The sequence below is a fragment of the Myotis davidii genome, unplaced genomic scaffold, assembly GCF_000327345.1.
Source record: "Myotis davidii unplaced genomic scaffold, ASM32734v1 scaffold684, whole genome shotgun sequence".
NCBI classification, from domain to species: domain Eukaryota; kingdom Metazoa; phylum Chordata; class Mammalia; order Chiroptera; family Vespertilionidae; genus Myotis; species Myotis davidii.
Window position 1 is genome coordinate 508,213 of NW_006295564.1, and position 25,311 is coordinate 533,523.

Sequence of the window (25,311 nt, forward strand, 5' to 3'; positions counted from 1 at the left end):
GAGACAGAATATCCGGAGGATGAGGCCCAGAAATCAGGAGTTTAAAAAGATTCCCAGGTGATTCTAATGTGCAACCAAGGTTGAGAACCACTGATCTATAGATATAGTATTTCCAAAGTCAGCTTCAATAATAGATCCATTACAAATCATTTCACTTCCATGCGCCACCCTGAGGGCGGGTTCCTGCCTGAAACCCCGCCTGCCAGGAAACAGCTGGGGGAGGGCACAGCCGTTTCCAAGACGACCCCTGCAGGACTGACTTCCTTCCAGTTGGTCAAGGTTCTGGACATGATGTTACACCCAGGGTTTTTATATAAGTAGATTGGCAAAAGGTGCAAACAATTCAAATGTACATCAATATGGTAAACTAAATGTGATATATATATAGGATATTAATCAGCCATTAAAAAGAATGCTATTCTGATATATGTTACAGCACAGATGAACCTTGAAAAGTGAAATAAGCCAGACACAAAAGAACAAATATATATAGTTCCACTTATATGAGATACCAAGAAAGGGCAAATCCATAAAGATGAAAGTAGAATAGATGCTGTGAAGAGAGGAAAATGGTAGATATTTGGGAGATATTGTTTCATGGGTATAGAGTTCCTATTTGGGATGACAAAAAAGTTCTAGAAATGGTTAGTGGTGGTGGTTGCACAACAATGTGAATCTACTTAATGCTACTAAAATGTACACTTAAAAATGTTTAAGAGGATAATACCACAATTTAAAAAACAAAATACTAGAATCAGGGAGTACCATAACTGCTTTTCATTTTCCACAATTCACTAAAGAGAGGCTTTATACAATAAGAAACTTTCTAATACTGGAAGAAACATATGTAAACTATACTTAAAAGATAACTTAAATCCTTAAAGTTAGTCCTAGACGACTATAAACTTAATGCTGAATTAGTGTATCTACTGATTTCAATACTTATTTCCATTAATAAAGACTAATTTCAATTAATCTGAATCTGTGCCAAGAAGAGCAATATTTCCACCAATTGTTTATTATTATCCTATGTACTCATACAAAATAAGAATGTACTAATAAACACATGCTAACATCCAATAAGGCTAATATTTTTTTAAATATATTTTATTGATCTTTTACAGAAAGGAAGAAAGAGGGATAGAGAGTTAGAAACATCGATGAGAGAGAAACATCGATCAGCTGCCTCCTGCACACCTCCTACTGGGGATGTGCCCGCAACCAAGGTACATGCCCTTGACCAGAATCAAACCTGGGACCTTTCAGTCTGCAGGCTGCTGCTCTATCCACTGAGCCAAACCGGTTAGGGCAAGGCTAATATTTTTAAGAGAAAAAATACAGATCAGATATCTTCATTTACCTGCTATTTTGCCTAAAAAGATAGTCAAGCACCATAAAAAGTCCTTTGAGCATTATTTGAGTTGAAGCACTAATAACAGGTACTTCTCTTGTCTCCTCTTTACCATGAACCAGTAACATTTTTTCTTCTTTTTGAAGGACAGCAGAAAAATGTCCCTATAAGAAATTACAATATTAAGTATACAGTGGGGAAGTGTTAAGGAGTAAAACAAACTTTTCAAAGCTATAATGAAACCCAAATGAAATATACATTGAAATTTTAGACAAACATTACTAATACACAAATGCTAACAATATGCTTTAGGTTCCCACATTATCTTCAAAGACCTTTAATAAAATTATATATTTAGGAGGGTCATTACATCTTCAGGTAATCAGGATATTATTTAGTACTCTTCAAAAGTAATGAACTACATAAAAATATACTTACCAAATGGCTTCTCCATGGAGCTTAAAAGAGTTGATATGTCACCTAAATGTCTGAATTATTTTCAGTGTACTCTGATACTCAAAATAATACGACTATATTACAAGAAAAATTAAATGAATGAACCAAAGCTAATTCTAAAATTCAAATGGCAGAGTAAGGCCAACAATAGCCAAGATCAATCCAAAGGAAAAGAACAAAGTGAAGAGATATGCCTTACCAGATATATCAGCATTTTTCTAACAGTAACAACACATGACAGTTTAGATCAGTGATTCTCAACCTTCCTAATGCCGCGACCCTTTAATACAGTTTCTCATGTTGTGGTGACCCCCAATCACAAAATTAGTTTCGTTGCTACTTCATAACTGTAATTTTGCTACTGTTATGAATCATAATGTAAATATCTGATATGTAGGATGTATTTTCATTGTTACAAATTGAACATAATTAAAGCATAGTGATTAATCACAAAAACAATATGTAATTATATATGTGCTTTCTGATAGTCTTAGGCAACCCCTGTGAAAGGGTCGTTACACCCCCAACAGGGTCGCGACCCACAGGTTGAGAACCGCTGGTTTAGATAAACAGAATCATAGAATAGAGTTCAAAATTAAATTGACACATGAACGAAAAATTAGATGTGACCGATATGGCATTACAAATAGAGGGAAAAGTGGACTATTTAGTAATTGATGAGAAAATTCACTATCCATACAGGAAATCAAAATGGATTCCCTACCTCACAAGATACACAAAAACAAGTCACATACTCATAACATTTTGAATACTATTTCATAATGTTCACAGTATCCCATAGCCCACTCATGACCTCCATCCACCTAGGTTTATATAACCACTATTCTGAGAGCAAAATATGAACTTCTTACCTATTTATTTTCCAAATTTTTAACTTTTACAATGAACAAAATAAATTTACAACCTAAAAATATTGACTTCTTTTATCTTTGAACTAGTGGTCCAGCGTGCAAAATCGCGAGACCCAGACCCGCGGGAAATTGTGCGATACCTGGGATCCCCAAGTCCCACCCCGCCACGAGACCCAGAGTTAAGTCCCTGCCCACCGTGTGCGCCTCGCCATGCACGCAGCCTCCTGGTGACCAGTCTTTCTTTGGTCCTTACGGCACTAGGGCCACTGGGTTTTTATAATATAGATAAGCAATTCATTTCTTTAAGCCTCATTTCCTTCAAACTAAATACTACTACTTTTTCATCCATAATATATGCCATCACACATAAGCCTATCAAACTTACATAATAAAATTTTAAAACAAATTGCTATATTTTTTACCCTGTATAAAACTTATTCACTATTAATCATTTCTAATTCACTAAATGAATTTCCACAGGTGGAAATCTTACCTGCAAAATGGGAAAAGTAGCAGTGGTGATGCCCATTTTGTGGAAATTTAAGAGCATTTCACTTCCACTCCATATTTTACAGGATGATTCATAATCCCGTTCCACAAGATGTTCAGAGTTTGCTTCTAACCAACTGGAATAAAATAAAATAGTCCCCATCAACCAGTATCATTCTATCGGCACCATTTTCACAGAACAGAGAATTGAGATATGTTCATCTGGATTCCTTGAAGCTCTTAGGACACAAATATGGATTAAGACACATTTGTGTCCTAAAAGCATGCAAATCTCATACCAGTATTAACAAAATAAACATTCACATAGCTAAAAAGCAAGCTTTCAATCAGAAAACAAACAAACAAACGGGCTTTTATTCACAAAAGAAAAACAGGCAGCGTTTTGTGGATTCAGCTGCTTTACTTGACTCTCTCTGAATGAGAGCCATGTCTTGGGAGCTTCATCCCAAATACACATTAAAGGAAATACAAAACTACCTAATAAAAAAACTTAAGTTACACATTAACACACAAAAAAGATAATTAGTAGAGCCCTGGCTGGTTTTCTCAGTGGGTAGAGCATTGGCCTGCGGAATGAAAGGTCCCTGGTTCGATTCCCGGTTAAGGGCACATGCCTGGGTTGTGGGCTCGATCAGCAGTAGGGGGTGTGCAGGAGGCAGCCAATCAATGATTCTCTCTCATCATTGATGTTTCTCTCTGTCCCTCTCCCTTCCTCTCTGTAATCAATAAAAATATATTTTTTTAAAAAGTGAATTACTAGAAAATATATAAATATATTCATTAATTTATATACACATGTGTACATCCAATAAGTGCTTAAATGTCAATTATTATGCCAGACAACTATACTAGGTAGTAGAAATACAGCAGTACATAAAATAGGGAAGGCCCTTATTCTCATGGAAATCCCATTCTACTAAAGGAAGAAATTTAGAAACAAATACATGAACAAGAAAATATCAGGTAGTAATAAGAAGTATAATGAAACTAAATTAGATTAATATAATTTAATTGCTACTTTAATTTAAATATCAAGAAGGCTCTCCCTGAGGTAACATTTATTCTAACAATTGAAGGCAAATGTACTTGGTCACGGCAGTATTAAAAGCAAAATGTACCCAGTCCTGGGAGGGTCAGAAGAAAGCATGCAAAGGTCCTGAGGTGGTTCACAAATTATCCTCCTTTAAGGACCTGAAGAAAGCCAATGTATTTGCAACACAATGGGCAAAAAGGAATAATGGTATGAATAATGTTAGAGTGATAAGCAAGAATCAGATCATGTTAAGCCAGGATAAGAAATTTGAATTCTATTCAAAATGCAATGGGAAGATTTTAAATGGAGGATTTTAATTAAGAGAGAGAGACCATCTATTCTAAGTGTTTAAAAGATGATTCCTGCTTCAAAGTCACAATGGAGAAAGGCAAGAGTGAAAGCGTAGACTGGTTAGGAGGCTGTTACAGTATTCTAGTTGAATAGTAGACAGGAGACTGAGGAATTTGGGATATATTGTGGAGGCGGCATTTACAAGACTTACTGATAAATTGAATGAGGTGGGGCGGTAATCGAGAATTATACTTAAATTTTCTATTTGAGAAAATGATTAGTACTGTCTGCTTAGATGAGAAGGACAGGGGGTTAGGTAGGGGAAGGGAATAAGTTTTGTTTTGGAAAGCTGAAATTTTATATCCAAACAAAGATAAAAAGTATAGTTGGATTTATGAACATAGCACTCCTGGGAGAGGCTGGGGCTAGACACAGGTTCAGGCCTCGGCAGTACTGCTGTGGGACTGGGTTATATAATTTAGGAGAAATGCAGAGCTAGAAATGAAATGAGTCCTAGGACAAAGTCCTGAGGCACTTCAACATTAGACATCAAACAAAACAAGAACTATCAAAAAATTGAGAAAGAATGGACTCATTATGCATAAGCATGCACTAAATGATAAATTTGTATAGGAGGACAAGAACTAAGCTTATGGGGGTGGGGTGAGAAGGAGGTTTTTACAACAGAAATCTGTGTATACCTTTTCTGTTCACACATGTGACTATGTAACTTTCACATTTTTAAAAAGTATACTGTTAAAGGAACAGAAAAATGCTGAGATAAATGAAATAGGATGTAGAGTCAGGGGAGGTTTTTTCTAAGATCCTATATAATAAAAGCCTAATATGCTAAGTGTCTGGTCATCCATTCAACCAATCAAAGCGTAATATACTAATGATATGCTAAGACTGCTCACCCGCTCGCTTTGATGTGCACTGACCACCAAGGGGCAGACAGTCGACTGGTCGACCAGTGGCTATGATGTTCACTGACCAGCAGGGGCAGATGCTCCAACTGGTAGGTTAGCTTGCTGCTGGGGTCCAGCCGATCAGGACTGAGTGATACAGGGTGGACACACCCTGGAGCCCTCCCACGGTCCCTCCCCAACTGGCCAACCTCCCGCATCCCTCCCTGGCTCCAATCGTGCACCAGTGGGGTCCCTCGGCCTGGCCTGCGCCCTCTCGCAATCCAGGCTGAGGCATCCCCCCCAAGTGCACGACTTTCACACCAGGCCTCTAGTAAAGAGATAAAAAACCTAATTTCTAATGAAAGAGAAATTATGTAATATAAATCTTAATGAAATTACTACTGAATATATTATTTTATAGTATCGAAATATTGGTTAATTGAAATTCATTAAACCAGAATTCTACTCAAACTGGATGATAAAGCAATAAATTAAAGCCATAGCCAGAATTTTAAAATGTTAATTAAAACCATTAATTTATGTACAGCCCAATGTCCTATACACAGCATAAGTGGCTGTTAAATTATCCTGTTAAATTAAGAATAAGATTCACAATTATCAATTTAAAAAATCTATTCTGTCCATTATGTTCTTTTGAATAAGACAAAAGTTTGGACTAGGCCTATTTTTAAAAGTTTAACTGATAAGGAACAATCCTTTTCCAAAGTAGCCTGGTCAAAGTTTGCTAACAATAAAATATTCTGCAAAATAAAACATGTTTTTAATACAAAGGCAGCACAAATGACACTGATAGACAAATGTTCTTACTTAATGAGACTGCAGCACACAGCTTGTAAGGGTTCATGGTCTTTCTTCCTTATGTTATTGTTGACCATGCTATCTAGTTCATCTCGAGCAAACCGAAGCTGAACTTCCGTTATACTATAACTTGCTGATTCCCGAGCACAGTCCTCAATGTTATGAGCTTCATCTAAAATGACAACCTGTTCTTTCAGATTGATATCCATCTATAAGATAAAAAAAATTCCCCATAAAACTTTCAGCAAAATGCATTTAACAGCAGTAGGTAAGATGTTTCATTTAAAAATTCACACTATAGGCCAATATTGCATGTGCAACTGATTCCAGGCCTTAAAACTTCTAAAGCACTAAAGCCAATCAAATATCAGCTCAACATTACACAGTTTGCCATTTTTCACTCTCAAAATACTTTGCAAACCTATCACAACCAAAATAATGTGTTAAGTGAGCCTGGATTAAAGTACAGCTGGCTACACAAAGGAGCATAAAAATCCCTCTATTAACGGATCTCCAACATAATTTAAAAAGCAGAGTAAAAAAAAAAACCTTTAAAAGTAAAATAACAATACAAGATTCAAAAGACTCAAAACATTAATGTATCTTTCGTTTTAGTCTGTCCTGCAACACTTCATTGTAAGAACCGCACTTCCCCAACTCCTATGTGATGTTGGTAGGACTTTTAATCTGTTAATCAAGGGACATCACCACTCTTACTACATGGGTAGACTCAGAGACTAGGCTTGTCAATTTAAAAAAGTATTACATCCCTACATGGTCACAGTGACTGGTACAAGAATGGATATAGATCCAAACTAGGCCAATCAGAGTAATTTGGGGTGACTAATATAAGATCATGTTCTTTTTTCCAGGTTAGCTAGCTAGCTACCTATGGTTATCTTTGTTCCCATTGAAAAGAACTTGTCTGAACATAAAGCCATCACAATGAAGAGTTAGTCAAGTGGTTTTTCTTAAGCTCTAATGAAGCTGAGCTTGTGTCACTTGCCATTGGAAAAGTCCTGACTAACACCAAGAAATGTCACAAAGCAACTGTCAATGAGTTACTCTGAAGAAATAATAATATACAGAGGGCTGAAGATGACTGAGAAAGAACCATAGAAGAGTAGGAAATACATGGGGCTTAAGGAGGAATAGGACTTGGATTTGGATAGAAGAGAGTAGGGCATTTCAACACAGGTGTCATCAAAAGCAGAAATACAAGCCTGGCCAAATGGCTCAGTGGTTAAAAATAAAAAAGCAGAGATACAGGAAATAACAAGGAGCACTCAGGGGACTATAAGGTAATTTTTATTGCTTGATTGATTTTAGAGAGAAACATTGACTTGTTGTTTCACTTATTTATGCATTCCTTGGTTGATTCTTCTTTTTTCATTTTTTTTCTTTATTGATTAAGATATTACAAATGTGTAAATTCTTGTATGTGCCCTGATTGGGGATCAAACCCACAACCTTGGTATATCGAGACAATGCTCTAACCAACTGAGCTACCCAGCAAGGTAATTACCACTATGAGGTAATTTTTGAGAGGTTCCAGTTGCGAGTTTACAGCAGAGAAAGCTGAAAGAGCAGATTCAGGTCAGACTATTAAGAACTTGAAAGTAAGCTTAAGAAATATGGACTTTACCCCATGAGCAAAGAGCACTGTGAGATTTTTAATCAGAGGAAAGATTAATAAAAATAATATTAGAAGACTGGTCTGCAGAGTTGCTCAGAAGAAAGAAACTTAGCCAAGAGATAGGATAAGAGGCAGGATAGTAGGGGTAGTAAACATAATTCTATTCATTTCAAACTTAAGGAAATAGAAAGCTAGAGTTTTGCAGTCAGATCTAAAGAGAGAAATAACAATTGAATATACCAAGTTATTCTGGGTGTTTTTTTCTTATGCTGAAACAATTGGATGTGTCTAAGAAAAACCAGGCAAATAAACACAAATGATGTATACAAAGTTCACTTCTCAAAAGCTCACAAAGCATAATTTGCATAGTATGAATATTCTTCCAACATAAATTCTCCAAAACAGATTCTTCGGATAGTTTAAATGTTTTAAAATAATTCTTTCTGACTATTCATAAATGGAGAGAGTGATAACTATAAATGGATCATAACTGGGCAATTTTGCCCCCCAGGGTATATTTGGCAAAGTCTGGAGACATTTTTTATTATTACCATGTGAGGGTGCTAGTGGCGTCTAGTGGATAAAAACAGAGAAGCTGTTAAACATCCTATAATGCACAAGACAGTCCAACACAACAAGGAATTATCCAGTCCAAAATGTCACCACTACAAGGGGAGGAAAACCCTGCTATAATCCCACTTAAAAGTACTTATTACTTTGGAAATCAAAGTGACGAGACCTAAAATTCAATTTTTACTACACCTTACCATATGTTTTCAGTACTCTAATCTGTTTATACACTTACATACACTAACTATAAAACAAAAAAATAAAAGACATTAAAATATCTAAAAGCTTTCACATTCACCATGTTTATCCCAATAAGTAAGAAAAAAGCTCTAATTTTTACGGATCTACTCACACTTTCCCTTATTTGTGCATCTAGAAGGTAGTTGTAGGGACAAAATATTATGTCAGCGTCTTCTATTAGTTCTCGTGCTGTGTAATATGGACATGCCTTTAATTTTTTCCCCAAGCTAACAAGTTCTTCTATGTCCCAGGCCTTGCACATCCCCTGGAGAGTCTGGAATGTGTGTTGACCACTAATTTTATGAACACCATGATAAAAATAGCAGGATTTGCCCTAAAAACAAAAATGCATAATTGAAATGTGAACCAATATTGGCACAGAGAAATAAAACAAGTTTATCTCAGAAGTTTAGTAACATCAATAAAGCCACAAAGCAAAGATGAGACAAATTATACCATGTCTACCATCCCAAACTAATCAGAAAACTTGTATTTGTACAAAATGATCACTAAGGTAGGTACCTTCACAGTCTATGATTAAAAACTGTTAAATCTCATCCTAACAAAAGTAGATATTCTTGCATACCTGAAATATTATTTTAAAATTACTTCTGGGGCTAGTTAAGGTAATTTTTTCTTAACTGAAACAAAATTAACTTTTAACAGATAAATGCATTGCATTTCCAGTATAAGAGCACATTCATAAAAGAAACAGTGAACAAAAACACATGTGCCTTTGGATCAAGCCAAAAAATCAGAAAGTTTACACTTTAAGGGCACTTAGAATGACACTCCTGTACAGGCTGATAGCAAAACCAGAAAAGCTCATCCATTTTAGCAGTGTAACACAACCCTGAGGGCAGTCTGTCAATTAAAGCGTTATCACACTTTACACTCTTTTTCACTCAAACTGTCAGTTATCTATTTATCATTTCGCTTTGGTAATTCAGCCACAGTAAACATAGACACCTATGGTGACTTTGTAATTGGCCCTCATTACAATACCAAATTACCCTAAGGGCTTGGGAACAAGAAAAAGAATGTTCATGTATGCCTATGAGCTAAGCATTCTGAGGCAAAATTAGGTCAAGACAAACAACTAAAAGCAGGTATATTCAATTATGTACATCGCTAATATTTTTTAAAGACTTGTTTACTTTAAAACAGAAACTAAATGCTAATGAAAAATTCTAAACATTTAAGTCTATTGAATTACTTTTTATTTTTACACGACTCAAACTTATGACAGTAAAGATCAATCAGAAAACATAACCAGCACTACAGTATTCTAGGGATTACATAAAATAAGATTATCTGCTTTCAATGCACAATCTTAAACTTTATAATTGCTTTTAATAATGAGATAATAAATAATTGATTATGGTAAAATCTTCCCAATAACAAGTAAAAAATAGGCAATGCCAAGTCTTCTTGCATAACCTATATAGACAAAAGAGAAATTTCAAGAATTTGAGGAATCCAGTAGATTAATTAACCACTTATGGAAAGAAGTCTACTTAAAAATGCACAAAATTTATGGGTATTCATCATGAAGAGCCTTTTCTCTATTTTATTATTTTTTTAGTATTTGACTTTTTACTATTTTCATCTCTCCTTGAAGAGAACTTTTTAAATATTGTGAAGATTTCACAGTTCCTCAATTAAGAAGAAGTTATTGGAAATGAATATATAAATAGTATTTTGAACAATGGTTTTGATTCAATAATCTGTATTCTCTTCCTAACTCTGAACAAGTTCCCTAGTACTTCTACTTCATATTCACATGCCTGAATGCCTATTGAAACATCTTTTTAAATTTAATGTTTAAATTTATTCAAACAAAGCTTGAATAAATTTCCATCTAATAAAAAAAGCAGAGAAAGAAAAGCATAATATAAAATAATTTATTTACATTATATTGTAGGAGGTGATATATCAATTAAATGAAACTCTAGGGGCTATAGCCATCTCCTTTTGTGTAAAAATAACTCTGACAAAATACTAGTGAAAAACTGAACTTTAAAAATGTATTAAAATATAATCGGTCATTTCATCTACTATCAATTTATAGTTCACCAATAATTTCTGGGTATAATTACAGGCTCGTAACTTCCATTTTAGAGTAAGCTAGTTATCAAACAGGGACACAAACTACCAAACTAATACTATGCCAAAAAATTATTTAAAAGTCGTGTCTTTAGTAAGAAAGACTTCTCTATTTCCACCAAATTTCTAGTCCAAATTCATGTCAATCTAGATTTTCCTGGAAAACTTCAAAACCACAATGACATATCTTTAAAGTTAGTAATTTAATATAATTTTTTGGAAACAGAAGTTTGTGTTAATCAGAATGAGACAAGGTAATCATTATATTTCTCATTCAATTAAAAAAACATTTTAAAATTTGCTAAAAGAAAACGTAAATAAACTATATTCCTTTGAAGTTTTAAATATGTATAAGACATTAATTAAATCTAGTCCATTTAAATACTTTTATCTCTTCATATGACATCATCCATGTGTGACTTAGAAGAAAGTTAAGAAGACATCTGGTTTAAATGAAAATTAATTTCAAGGAATTAAATATCCCCAAACTTTAGAACAAAAACCATAATTTTAAACTTGAATAAAGATTTTTCTTGTGGTAAAATTAGTTTTCAAAAAATATTAATACTAGCAATTAATTTGATTTCAAAAGTTATTTGATTATAACTGGAAATGTATATATAAAAAATAAAAAATAAACAAAAAAATTGAGTTAATGTAATCCTTTTAACCTTATTTTTTTCTCAAAAACAAAGTAACTTTACTCACATTTTTTCCATCCAGCAATTCCATGCACTTTTCATTTCTGTTGAAGTTACCTACTACTTCAGGATGGACACAAGTATGATCCCTGCTGGAAAGAATAGTCATTGGGACCCTTGAGTACGCTGTCCTCCGGAGCTCTCTAGTAATTTGAGCAATCTGCTTGTGTGTACGTGTCCCAAAATATATTTTTGGTATCTTGGATTTCCCCCCATGATCCTTCTTAGTGGCATTTGAAGCATCTTGACTGTTCCCTTGTTTAGTAGAACAACAGCACCTAGCACAGTGACCAGAGGGCTATATAAGAAAAGAAAAAGATAACTAATGTCTGAACTACCATAAAAAATGTCATCAAACCTCTCAAAGAATCAGAACCCATAGTAATGAATCACAACTTTCAAAAAATATCAAGATACCATCTAATACTTGCCATTAAAGAAAAACTACAAATTCCGTTTCAAATTGGTTCTCTTTCACTCTTAAAACTTATAAGTGATATTTTCATATTTGCACTGGTTCCTACATAGCACTCCAACTCTCAAATTCCAAATGCTTTAAATACATTTTAACTTTACTTTTTCATAAATTATAATAAGATAATTTTAATTTTTGCTTAGGCTTCAAGTGAACAAGTGAGCTTAGAATTGATAGTACTATTTTGTTTACAGCACAGCCCATTTAAATATCCTGTAATATACCTATATTTTTAAAGTATTTAAAATATAGCTTACAAAAAAAATAGAAATATCAAGTTGAATCTAAGTATCACTGAACAACAGAAGCAAAAACTATTCTCTAGCAAAGGTATGAAAATGAATGCATATTAATATTTAATAATAAAGGCAAGTTGCTTGTGTGGAACAAGTATATCTGAAATTCAATTACCTGTCATAAAATGCAAACCCATCAGTAAAATTATCATTCAGGATACCTTCTCCTGGACAATTTTACTCGTAATTCAGTTTCATAATTGAAATAGTTATATAAATGTCTCCTTAAATACACCATATATGGAACTTCAGGAATATAGTCTAATGTTTACCTGATTTTTTTCTCTCCTATTTCTAAACTCTCAAAAATAAAAAGCAGTTTAATGCTATATATTAGAACTCATGGATTCTTAATAACTACTACCTAACTTTAACCTTAATTACTATACATATGAGACAGAGTGCAGCCTTATTAAGAGAAATTCCATGAAATGGTTAGTTTATAGAAGTGATCACTAATGGGGGGAAAAAAGCTAAGTAGCACAGTAGCATAAGAGAATTTGTACTGTAGAGTTATAGTTTAGTAGAACAAATATACCATTTAACTGAAGTGTTTTGAAAGAAATATAATCAGTAAGATTTGCCTTCATCAACAAATGCTAAGTCATAGCATGTTACACCACAATACTGGGGCTCAAGCTGTCTTTTAGCCTCAACTCAGTGGAAAAGCAAGTTCAAATTACTTCCAGTCTCACTCAACCTTGTCCGCCATTAAATATTACAATACATGATAGAATGGATGTAAATGTGACCCTTCTGGAACTGTCACTCACTGGGATAAAAGGTTCACTGATGTGCCAAATAAACAGTCAAAGCAGATAAAGTTACAGCTATGCTGGAATTGTTACATTCCCCTCTCAGGTTGCCAGTAACAGCAGATTTCATTACAGAGTGCTGCCACATTAAATAGCCAGTTCCAAATATCCTGCCTTCTATATTGAATAATTACTTATTCACTGAAAGGATAAAAAGAAGAGTTATGAATGGGGCTCTTGTCAACAGTGAGGCAGGAAACAGCTGACATGTGGTTTATGTTACATATATTGCAATATCTGACAATTTATGGTCACACACAAAAATGGGATGCAAATTATACCATGATATTTCTGACTGAATTCTTTTTTGGCCTTTGCAATGATCACATTAATTAATTAACACAGTAAAAGAATTAGGGTAACTCTAGGTAGGAGAATTAGTTTACTTTTTTATACCTTCAATCTTTTCACTCAATTATACTATTTCTCTTCCCTATGATACAGTTAAATTTATCCTGAATATTAGAAAGCTGGGGTCTAATGCATTGCTGTATACTATGTGGATCTATTCTATCCAAACATAAAAGTAATCCAGTAAAGTGGTCTTTTTTGAAGGTTTGGACATCATCTATATTTTGATGGAAGGAACACTTTTCAACACCAATTCCACTTAAAAGTTTATCACCTGTCCTACACCTTTTAATTCCACTTTTTTCCCCAACCAAAAAATTCAAACAACACAGAAATACACAAAATAAACTAGCTCCCTATCCCAAATAATTCATTATAACTTTAGACCTTTCATATATGTATAAGTACATCTTTCACATAATTTTTTCAAACAAAAAAAGAAGCTATTACACAGCTTTATAAGTTGCTGCTTTGTATTCAAACTTTTTAAAAGGTGTGAACTGGGCACTAATAATTTAAATAATGAATGTGTTTATTTTTAAATGTTATGCTTTTAGCTGTAACAAAAACTAAGATCAAGCACTAGTTTCAGAAAATGTTTCCACTAGAGCAGTTTTATTAAGGTATCTTAAATTTGTTTTTCATTTCATAATTTAAAAAATTATAAATGATGGCAAATTTTATATTAACATGTTTTTCTTTGTTTTGTTTTAAGATTTAAAGTGCTCTGAAATCATCACACCATCTATCAACTTAAAGTGAGTCCTCAAGAAGATAGTTTTTCAGTGGGTGAATGGGCAAGTAGAGTAGAAGAAAGAATTTAAGAAAGTTGATTCTTTTTCTTTTGCTATTGTAAAAAGAAATTACTTCTTCAGGAATGATCTGTGAAAGGATTTGGTACAATCATATTTGAGAATGGAAAAAAATAAATGTGGCAATAGGATAGGACAGAGGCTTCAAAAAGACATTTAATAACAAAAAATTATTTGTACCCAAGTCAGCAACATTCAATGCTGTAAGAAAACTAGAGAAATAATCTTGAAAAGAGAAATGGCAGGAGGTCATAGTATACTTCAACTCAATGAAAGGCTAACACTTTATATATTTTTTTAATATATTTTATTGAGTTTTTACAGAGAGGAAAGGAGAGAGATAGAGAGTTAGAAACATCGATGAGAGAGAAACATCGATCAGCTGCCTCCTGCACACTCCCCACTGGGGATGTGCCCGCAACCAAGGTACATGCCCCCGACCGGAATCGAACCCGGGACCCTTCAGTCCGCAGGCCGACGCTCTATCCACTGAGCCAAACCGGTTTCGGCAAGGCTAACACTTTAAAAGATAGATAAGACACTTTAAGGACAGAGGTGGGCAAAGGGGAAGGGGGGGCATCTGTAATAGTGGCGACAATAAATTTAAAAAAGAAGACACTTTAAGAAAGATAAAACACATGGGCTCCCCAAAACCTGTAATCTCTAAGATCTGTAAAGCAGCTACACTGAGTGGCAGAAGCAAACTCTAAAAGAGAGGGCTTCTTCTCCCATAGCTAGAAACTGTCTATAGAGTCCTTTTACTTCCACAAAAGCCAAGAAAACCCAACCCAAATAATAGCATAAACCTATTATTATGCAGGATTCAATTATTCAAAAATACATTTCAAATCTACAGTAGCTAAAACTATTCTTAGAATGTCAGCATCCAGGGATTTTTGGAAAATGTTCTTCTAAAAACTTCTATCTAGTCCCTCATTTCACCTGGTATATAGAGACATATATCTAAATTCCTAGAAAAGATGAAGAAAGGTTTTAAGATTTAATCTTGAAAAAAAGGCCAAAACTGCTGAGTCCTTGCCAGTATTTCTTTCACAAAGCCATAATTAGAAGTTCAAGTAGATTAAGATAACACAGTGTCAATCTCTAAAATTTCATAACTTTCTCCAACCTCTGCTTACAACCAAAACAATTACTATACCTGAATACTTAAAAAATAAAAATAAGCATGGTGATTAAATATGCTTAGAAATAGAAAATGACAAAGGCATATTTTAAATTAGGGTCGATGAACTATTACAGAAGGTTAGAGATGACCCATAAACTACAGGCACAAGTTTTTGTGCATTTCTAGAAAGTGACTCCATAATATTCATCAGGCGCTCAAAGAAGACTGCTATTTATTTGGGTGACGGCTTTACCCCAAAACTTATGTCTGATTTTATATGGAAATCAAATGGAAACAGCATTTTCTTTATAACCATATTGGCCAGACACAATTATACTGCAGAGAAATAAACAAACTGAGCCCTCTCCAGTGTGGCTCAGTTGGTTGGGCATCGTCTCATACATACACTGAAAGGTTGCATTAGATTCCTGGTCACGGCATAATCTCCAGTAGGGGGCATTCAGGAGGCAGCTCTCACACTGATGTTTCCCTCTCTTTCTCCCACTCTCTCTCTCTCCCTTATTCTCCCTCTCCCTTCCTCTCTCTCTACAAATCAATAAAAAATATTTTTAAAGAAATAAACAAAATTATAATTCACACAAGATATATATAAAAAGCTTAAGCAACTGACTGACCAGCCAACCAGCCTGTAGCTATGACGTGCACTGACCACCAGGGGGCAGACGCTCAATGCGGGAGCAGAAACCACAGGCATGGGAACATGAAACAGACTGATGAATCTTAGACGGAAGGGGGGAGGGAGGGTGGGAAGAGATTAACCAAAGATCTTATATGCATACTAGAGACACAGTGCATGCATTCATGCACGGTGGGGTCCCTCGGCCTGGCCTACGGCCTCTCAATATCTGGGACCCTTCAGGGGATGTCAGAGAGCCTTTTTCAGCCCGATCCCCACAGGCCAGCCCAAGGGACCCCACCGGTGCATGAATCCATGCACCGGGCCTCTAGTAATTTTATAAAGGTTCCTCCACTGCTTGCAAATTCATTTCTTTTTTTATTTTTTAATTACTTAATATTAACATAATTCTAAAACAGTTCAGTAATATTATTTTTAATTCCATTTTACAGATGAAAAAAGTAAAACAAAAAGTTCTTCAAGTTACTACAAAACACAATAAATTTGTGGAGAAGTTAGAATTCATAACCTCAAAACTTAAAGCTTTAAGATTTATTATCATCTACCATTTAACTTGGCAAAAAAGCAAAATACTACCCTTTTTATTTCAAAAAGTCATGCACATATAGAGCTAGTGGTAAAAAGCCAATGAGTGCAGAATTATATTACAATCTTGAGGCATAAAAAACAGGGTTTATTGTTCATCTTTATCAACCATTTGCTGTTGTCCAAACCATCTAAACAGGTACAGAATGCCTGTTGTGCAAAATCTCACATAAGCACACACTCTAGCAAGATAGCAAAAGTGACATAACTATACCTTTTCAACTATTCTTTTTAAAAAATTCAAACAGTAGTAGTACTCTACCGCCACAGTTTCATGATTAAACTGCACAAAGCAGCTGTTTATCCACTCACAGCCACCAGCAGGTGAACCTGATTCAATATTTATCACAGGCTTTCACAGATCACTGCTAACCAAGCAAACGTTTTAATTAAGCTGGAACTTGCTTCAAAGAGCTCATTCAAGATGTCAATCAGCAGGTAAGGGATCAGATACAGTGTCAGGTGAGAGTGTGTAATACAAATCCACAACTTTCTTCATCCCATCGCTGTAAATTAGCCTGCTCTAAAGTTCAGACTCTGATTGTAACAGACTGCCAGTCTCCTGGAATGTGTAACTGAAGTCACTCAAATTCTATTGTGAAGGTTGTAAGCAATATGTTAAACTGCAATGGGCTAGCACATTAAGACAGATCCTTTTCACGGTTGTTTTTTGATACCATAAGTGTTTGTTACCCTACTCTCCACTTACTGTTTACTTTCTTGCCTAGTGTAAATGGGAATTCCTTAACACAGTTGCCCCAGTTTCTGAAGTTTGTTTCAGTAGAATTAATCAAGAAAGACCCAAAGTGGTATAATTTTTATCTATGTTAATACTTGAACCATCTTATTCTATAAGAATAAGGATTCTCAGTTTAAGTCAAATATATAAAAATGTCCAACCTGCTATAAAGTAAAGTTCTCCTGGATTAACATCACTTTTCACAGATGTGGCTATACATAGCAATGAGTCCCAAAGTATAGTGATGAGTTACACTGACCAACTTCATAAAAAATACCTGGAGTGCTTATATTTAAAAAAAAGGGTGGGGGAAATACAGAATCAAAGGAGAGAGAGATGGGCAGGGAGGGGAACTGAATTTTAATTTTAGAGAAGAATGCCAGCTAAAACTTGTTAAATAGAATGATAAATGATAGAATTTTTATACACCATTTTGCAACTCCCTTGTAATAATTGATTCCTGCAAGCTACCTAAATGGATGCTAAAATCATTAAGTGAAAAGTTGTTGGGAAAAAAGATATTCACATAGTCTTTAAGTATTACCCCAGATTACTTATTAATTACAAAAGGAAAATATGCCTTTATAATGGAGAGACCTGGCAGTCACCACTTCAACAAAGTGATCAAACCTGCCATCATCAGTGAGACTAATTGGCATCACATGCCTCTTGATGTAATATAAGAAATATACTTATGTGTTCTTCTTGAACAAAACTATGATTATAAAATCCAAACAAGCAAGACATGGATAAAAAATATCCCAGGAATAGAGAAACTGTAGTCAAAAGACATTATTATTTAGTTAGTGAAAATTAATACAACTGCACACTATGTCCGCTTATATACTTCAAAAAAGCTATTTAAAACTCCTAACCTTTGGGGTCGCAGATTTTTATTTTCTCCTTTATGGTATATTGGTAATTTTCAAACTTTCTTCCATCAACCTTTTAAAATGAGAAAACATAGCTATCTTGATATCATCTTCCACATATTGACCAAAATAGTATAAAAGAACCCTTTACAAAATATTTTTGCTTCTTCCATGGGCTTTAAAAATTAGATAAATTATCTACCTGGCCAGTGTTGTTCAGTGGTTGACCATCAACCTATGAACCAGGAGGTCACAGATCAATTACCAGTCAGGGCACATGCCCAGGTTGTGGGCTTGATCCCCAGAGGGGGGTGTGCAGGAGGCAGCTGATAGATGATTCTATCCCATAATTAATGTTTCTATTTCTCTCTCCCTTCCTCTATGAAATAAATAAAAATATATTTTTTAAAAAATTAGATAAGTTATCAATAGACAAGCCTCTAAAGAAGCACTACCCAATAAAGGTTTCTGCAATGATAGCATGTTCTATATCTGCACTATTCAATACACTTGCCACTACCCATATGCAGCTATTGAGCACCTGAAATCTGATTAGTGTAATGAAAGAACTGAATTTTAGTTTTAATTAATTAAAATAAAGTCACATATGGCTAGTGATGAGTGTAGATTTAAAGTATAGCTATAGGTTCTACATTTAATTTGGAAAGAAACTTAGTGAGAATAACCAAAATATTTTTAATGGGAAAGAATAGTATATATTCCTTTTTTATATATATTTATTTATTAAATTGATTGGGGTGACATTGGTCAACATGAACATATGAAGATTTTTGTACATATGATAAAGACGCTGTACTAGGCACCTCTTAAAACATGTGTCCCACCCTTTATTCTGAAAACAGTTCATCATCTATAGCCCCTGCTGAAAAGGTTCACCTAATACTTACATTAATAACACATGCCCAAACTCAATCCCAGGCATAACAAGATGAATTAAATTCACTTTCCTAGGAATTGGTACTTGGGCCATGTAAACTAAGTTAATTAACTATAAGGAACAGACCAGACCATCTTGTAGTCTTAAAGGCTTCCGTTTTGCAATGTCATGGTAAGGTCATATAAAAGAGAAAAACAGTCTACAGAAAAAAGAAGAAGAAGAAGAAGAAGAAGAGAGGCAGGGAAGCCACACTTGAGATCTCAAGGATGAGAGAGAAGCTAGCTAAAAACTTCTGAGTTTCAGTAAGGGCAGTTCTATTTCCTGCTTGATCTTTCTTTGATTAGGCTTCTATTTCTTCAAAAGCAAGCCACTCTGATTAAGTCAGGTGGCATTTCAAATCAGTGGGAAATTATTCAATTAATATTTAGACAAATGACTATTTGGAGAAAAATTAGTTAGATCCTGCCTCTCATCTACATCAAAATTAACAAACAAAACAGAAACAAACAGAGATTTGGGGGGTGGTAAAAAAAAGTGAAAGGGATTAAGAAATACGAATTGCCAGTTATAAAAATAATCATGGGAATGTAAAGTATAGCATAAGCAATATAGTCTACAATACTGTAATAACTATTTATGGTGTCAGATGGGTACTAGACTTACCCAGGAAGTTGGATTCCATGCTCAATGGAATCCTACTTAGTCAGCAGGATCAACAGAGGAAGAGAATGATAAATAAGGCTAAAATCAGGGGGATAATCAGATTTGAAAAACAGGACAATTAACCTAATCAGCATCCCAATCTATCTCATACAGAAAGCAGGCAGTTAGCAGACACCAGATGCCTCTTCTCTAAAAAATTGAATTAAATATTAGGAAAACTAAAGCTTCTAGGGTGTATTCAAGCTTAAATATTGGCTTCCCTGAATAAAGTTCTCCTCCTTCAGGCTTTAAAGAGCCCACAGTCTCATAACCAGCTCTCTGCCCACCTAAAACAGGGACTTTGCCCTCACCATGCCCCAATACAAAACATTCAGTTTATATAAAAGCTGAAAAAATCTACACCAGCCACCCAATCCTTTTGCCTTAAATATGAACTGACAATCAAAGATAGCCAGCATATGAAAAAACCAAAGGTGTAGAAGAGAATGAGCAAAAAAAGATATGCAAATTCACTCTGAAGGAAACTCACATAATTTAGGGATCATTTTAAAAACACACAAGTAAACTCTCATTACACTATTCAAGAAAATCGTACATCTTTTGACAAAGGAATAATCATACTATAAGAAAGAGCCCAGTGAGGCTAAAATCTGCTAAAAATTATCAAAGAAATCACAAAATAGAATTTCCCTAAATTAAAGTCTGTGAGTCTTCAAAATAATAAAAACACTGAATAATTAGCATAGTGAATGAAGAAGACTCTCACCTAAACATCCAACCATATAATATAAACATAATTTATGGAACAGCCAGTCAACAGAATGCAATGCAGTCATTTAAAATTTTGTAGAAAAAATATTAAATGACATGAAAACATAATGCGGATCTATTGTTATAAAGAGAGATAACTGGACATTATTTCCCTCCTGAGCAATGCAACACAAAGCATATAGCACTTTGTGTTATTCCTGAAAAAATAAAAAACAAGGACAAAATAAAACCTGAATCTAATTCAACCTCTAAATCTAACTACTATTACTAGAAATATGGGGATAGACCTCTATCTTAAATGAAATCATAAGGATAAAATTAAAAACATCCTAAATATGAGAAATCCTATAAGACAAATAAAGCAGTTTTTTTCAACAAATAAATGGCTTCTCTCTTAAAAGAAATGTCATGCATTTACATTTGGAATCTGATTTTAAAAGCCTCTCTAAAATGACATTTTTTAAACAAACACAACTGTAAACAGATTGGGTATTAGACAAAGAACTACTGTTAATTTTTTTTTTAGCTATAATAATATCTTAAAATAGTCACTGCTATATTTCTTTTGTTTTTAAAAAATCTTTATTGTTGACAGTAATACATATGTCCCCGTTTTTCCCCCATTGACTTCTTCTGGCCTGCCCCCACCCAGTTATTGTTAATTTTTTTAAAGTCTTTATCTGTTAGAAATATATATTAAACTAGAGGCCCGATGCATGAAGATTCATACAAGAATGGGCCTTCCTTCCCCTGGCTGCTGGCACCACCTTCACTCCGGCTAGAACCACCTTTCCGCCTTCACTCCAGCCCGGAGCTGCCTTTCTACCTTTGTTCTGGCCCAGAGCCACCGGGGCGGTGCCAAACACCTGCGTTGTCACCATGGCAACACAAGCATCCCGCCCTGCCCCCGGTCACTTGGCACCTGCGTATGCAAATTGACCTGCCAGCTTTGTTGGGTTAATTTGCATACTCACTCCTGATTGGCTGGTGGGCGTAGCGAAGGTACAGTCAATTAGCATCTTTGTCTTTTATTAGTATAGATTATTTATGGGCAAATAGGTATGATGTCTTCTAGTTTCTTTAAAATATCCCAGTCCCACACTTTCTTCTACCAATCCCCCCCAAAGAAAGAGGAAAATGACATGGGATAAATAAAACAAACACAGAGGTAAAGTGGCAAAATATTGATAACTGTTAAAGCTCTGTGATGAGCACAAGGAGGTTCACTATCCTGTCCTCTTTCTGCTTTGTGTATAAAATTTCCTTAATAGAAGATTTTAAATATAAGGAAGAGCTTTCAAATTCTTTTTTATAAAACAAATACAACAATGATCTTAAAACAAATCTAGATAAGCTTTCTCTCACCAAAAATATCAAGTGACATCACTAATGAATTCTAATAATAGCAAACAGGACTCTTGTATACACACACACACACACTTGAAAAAAACCAAAAAGCCAAGAACAAAAGGATATATCCTTTTCAGGATTAGGACATCTATTAATATAGTTTAACATATCAAAAAATAAAATATGAAAAATCATATTTATCTCTATAGTTTAATATTCATTCTTTATTAAAATGCTAATATACAAATGATTCTTCTCTATTATGACAAAAAAATTTTATCTTACTATATATTTATTCCCCCCCCCCAAAGCCAGTATCATGTTTAATGGGGATAAACTACTAGAAGCATTCCCATTAAGGTCTCAAACAACACAAAGATAACCATATTTTCTAGTTTACATCTGTTGTTTCAGATTAATTAATAATGCTCCCTACCATCTTCATTCTCAAAAGTGTCCTGGTTTGGACAATAAATTAAATGATCATTCTGTTACTATAATTACACTTATACTTTTTCCCTAGATATATAAAATTACAAAACAGGTAAAATGATCACTACTTATAAAAGATATTATTGTATCCTTGGAAAACATAAGGAAACTTTGAAACTATTACAAACAATAAAAGAATTCATTAATGAAGTTTGGTACAAAAAAAATAATAAATGTGGTTTGGTAAAAAAAAAAAAAAAATTAAGTAGTCATATACAGTGGGGCCTTTACTTATCAGTGTCCCGACTAACGAGTTTTTTGAGATACCAGCTGTCTCTCAGCCGATTTTTTGCATTGAGTTGACAGAGTAATTTGAGTTAACAAGCTCCTTAACGAGCTCGGTCTCAGAACGAATTAAACTTGTAAGTCAAGGCCCCACTGTATAAAACCACAACTAATTAGAAAATGTAACAAAATAAAAAATTCCAATTATATAGAAATAAAAAATAAATTACCTAAAAATCAACTTACAAATACATTTAAGAAGTTATTGACAGGATATGTTAATTAACTAGATGGGGGTAATTCTTTTACAATCTATATATACATATCAAATTATCATGATGCAGCTAGGGTGGCTGCAGCACCTGCTTGCTTCCTAGATCCCTGCACTCAAGAGCCTCCCACGCCCTTACCTATGCCCCAGCCCCAGAGGTAGTATGGATGGCTCCCTGAATGGGGGCTGGGTAGCCTGGTCCTCAGGGGCTATTGCATTTACAGGCTGACACAGGGCCAGAGGGGAGAAAGTCATGTGTCATGGGTTGCGTCCTCCCAGTTTTCAGAAGACTTAACCAATGGTTCATATGATGTTGTTCTAAATGCTGAACAACTTCAAAACTCCTTTATCTACTTGAGTCAACTGAGGATCCCGTAATTATTTAAAGAGATTTGGTCACTTTGGGTAACAATGCAGCCTTTTCAGCTAACCAAGTCATTATTCGTGAATTGGTTGGTATTCCTATTGTTGGTAGCAAAATCAACAATCCCAACCACAATATTAAAAAGAAAGCTTTCAATACACTGAGTAACCTAGTGTGAATGTTAAAAATCAATTCAAGATAAAGGTATACGTCAATCAAGTCTGTGAGGATGTCTTCTCTGGTCCTCTGAACTCCCCTGTGCAACTGGTGGGACTGAGATGGTTAACAAACATGACAGTTACCAAAGACCACCAGCACATGTCTAACAGTTACATTACAAACCTGTTCGAAGTGTTACTTTCAGGAAATAGAAGCACCAACATTCAAGTTTTGAAACTGCTGTTGAATTTGTCTGAAACTCCAGCCATGACAGAAGGACAACTTGGTGCCCAAGTGGATACATCATTCCTTTCCATTTATGATGGTCACGTGGCAAAGGAGATTCTTCTTCAAGGTCTTACGCTCTTTCAGAATATAAATAACTGCCTCAAAACGGAAGGCCATTTAGCTATTCAGCCTATTTTCACTAAAGGTTCACTGTTTTCCCTATTACATGGAGAAGAATGTGCCAGGAAATATGAGCATCTATCACCATGATGTAGACATGAAGGAAAAGGTAACAATAATATCCAAATTCTAACTGGTAGGTCATATTTTTCCAGAGTAATGTAAACTTCATTTTCATCTTTACAAAGGGATTATTTCAGCTGCTGAATTTGAACAGTAAATATCAGATTTCATCATTTACACAGCTATAACTTGTCATGGTCTTCTGGTTTATTTTGGACCATTTTATTGATACCAAATGAATGTAACAGCTTGTTCTGAAACATTTCTTTTTATTTTATTATTTGCTGAGCTACTTCAATTATTTCCTCAACATGAGGTGACAGTGACCTTTTTATGTGTCAGCTACTCTCCTACTGTTTACTTTGATTTGTAGTTACTCATCTGAGAGAACATTAGTATGTGATTGTTTCAGAACTGCCTTAGGAATGACCTTGTTCTTTTAGTAACAATGAGATCCTAAGCTCTTGAGTCCACCTGCCAGCCTAGCCATCCTGCTTTCGGAAGTCTATCCCAATCATCAGAATCTATTCTAGCCAATGAAAATTGTAAACTTTAGGAAAAATGCTTCCTCTATCAGAAATGGATGGACCTAGCAAGCAGAAAATTAGTAAGGACATAGTCTAACTCAAAAACACCATCAATCAACTGGATATAAGTGACATCTATAGACTACTTAATCCAACAACAATAGAATACACATTCATCGCAAGCTCAGATGGAACCTGAGATTCTGGGCCATAAAACACACTTTAACAAATTTTAAAAAATAGAAATCATACAATGTCTGCTCTCAGACCACAACTGTGCAAGGCTGGTTCAACACTGGAAAATCAATTAATGTCTAAACATCAACAGTCTAAAAAAGAAAATGCATATGATCATATCAATAGAAGAAGCATTTGACAAAATCCAACACCCATTCATAATAAAAACTCAGTAAACTAGGAGTAGTGAGTAACTTCCTCAACTTGATAAAAAGAAAAAAAAAGAAATCTACAAAAAAAAAACAACAATTTTAACCAGCATGCCTAATTGTGAGAAATTAAAGCTTTCCCACTAAGATCAGGTACAAGTCAAGTATGTCCTCTCCTACCACTCCTATTCAACATCATACTGAAAGTTCTAGCTAATGCCATAAGACAAGAAAAGGAAACATAAGGTATACAACTTGGGAAGAAAGATATAAAACTGTCTTTACTAATGGAATGATTGCCTACATAGAAAATTAGAAATAATCAACAAAAAAAACTCCTGGAGCCCTAACCAGTTTGGCTCAGTAGATAGAGCGTCAGCCTGCAGACTCAAGGGTCCCAGGTTCGAATCCGATCAAGGGCATGTACCTTGGTTGCGGGCAAATCCTCAGTAGGGAGTGTGCAGGAGGCAGCTGATCGATGTTTCTCTCTCATCAATGTTTCTAACTCTCTA

At 34.7% G+C, this 25,311-nt stretch overlaps 1 protein-coding gene and 1 pseudogene across 1 annotated transcript in view; one reads left to right on the forward strand and one right to left on the reverse strand.

Moving 5' to 3' along the window:
- BRIP1 (BRCA1 interacting protein C-terminal helicase 1) overlaps positions 1-25,311 on the reverse strand; it is a 116,932-nt gene that overhangs the window by 63,423 nt on the left and 28,198 nt on the right. The window contains exons 6-10 of the mRNA XM_015568125.1: positions 11,501-11,791; positions 8,799-9,020; positions 6,250-6,449; positions 3,173-3,305; positions 1,361-1,515 (exon numbers count right to left, since the gene is read on the reverse strand). Coding sequence (XP_015423611.1) covers positions 1,361-1,515; positions 3,173-3,305; positions 6,250-6,449; positions 8,799-9,020; positions 11,501-11,791 — 1,001 coding nt within the window. The remainder of the gene's footprint in view (positions 1-1,360; positions 1,516-3,172; positions 3,306-6,249; positions 6,450-8,798; positions 9,021-11,500; positions 11,792-25,311) is intronic.
- LOC102763910 lies at positions 17,938-23,956 on the forward strand (annotated as a pseudogene).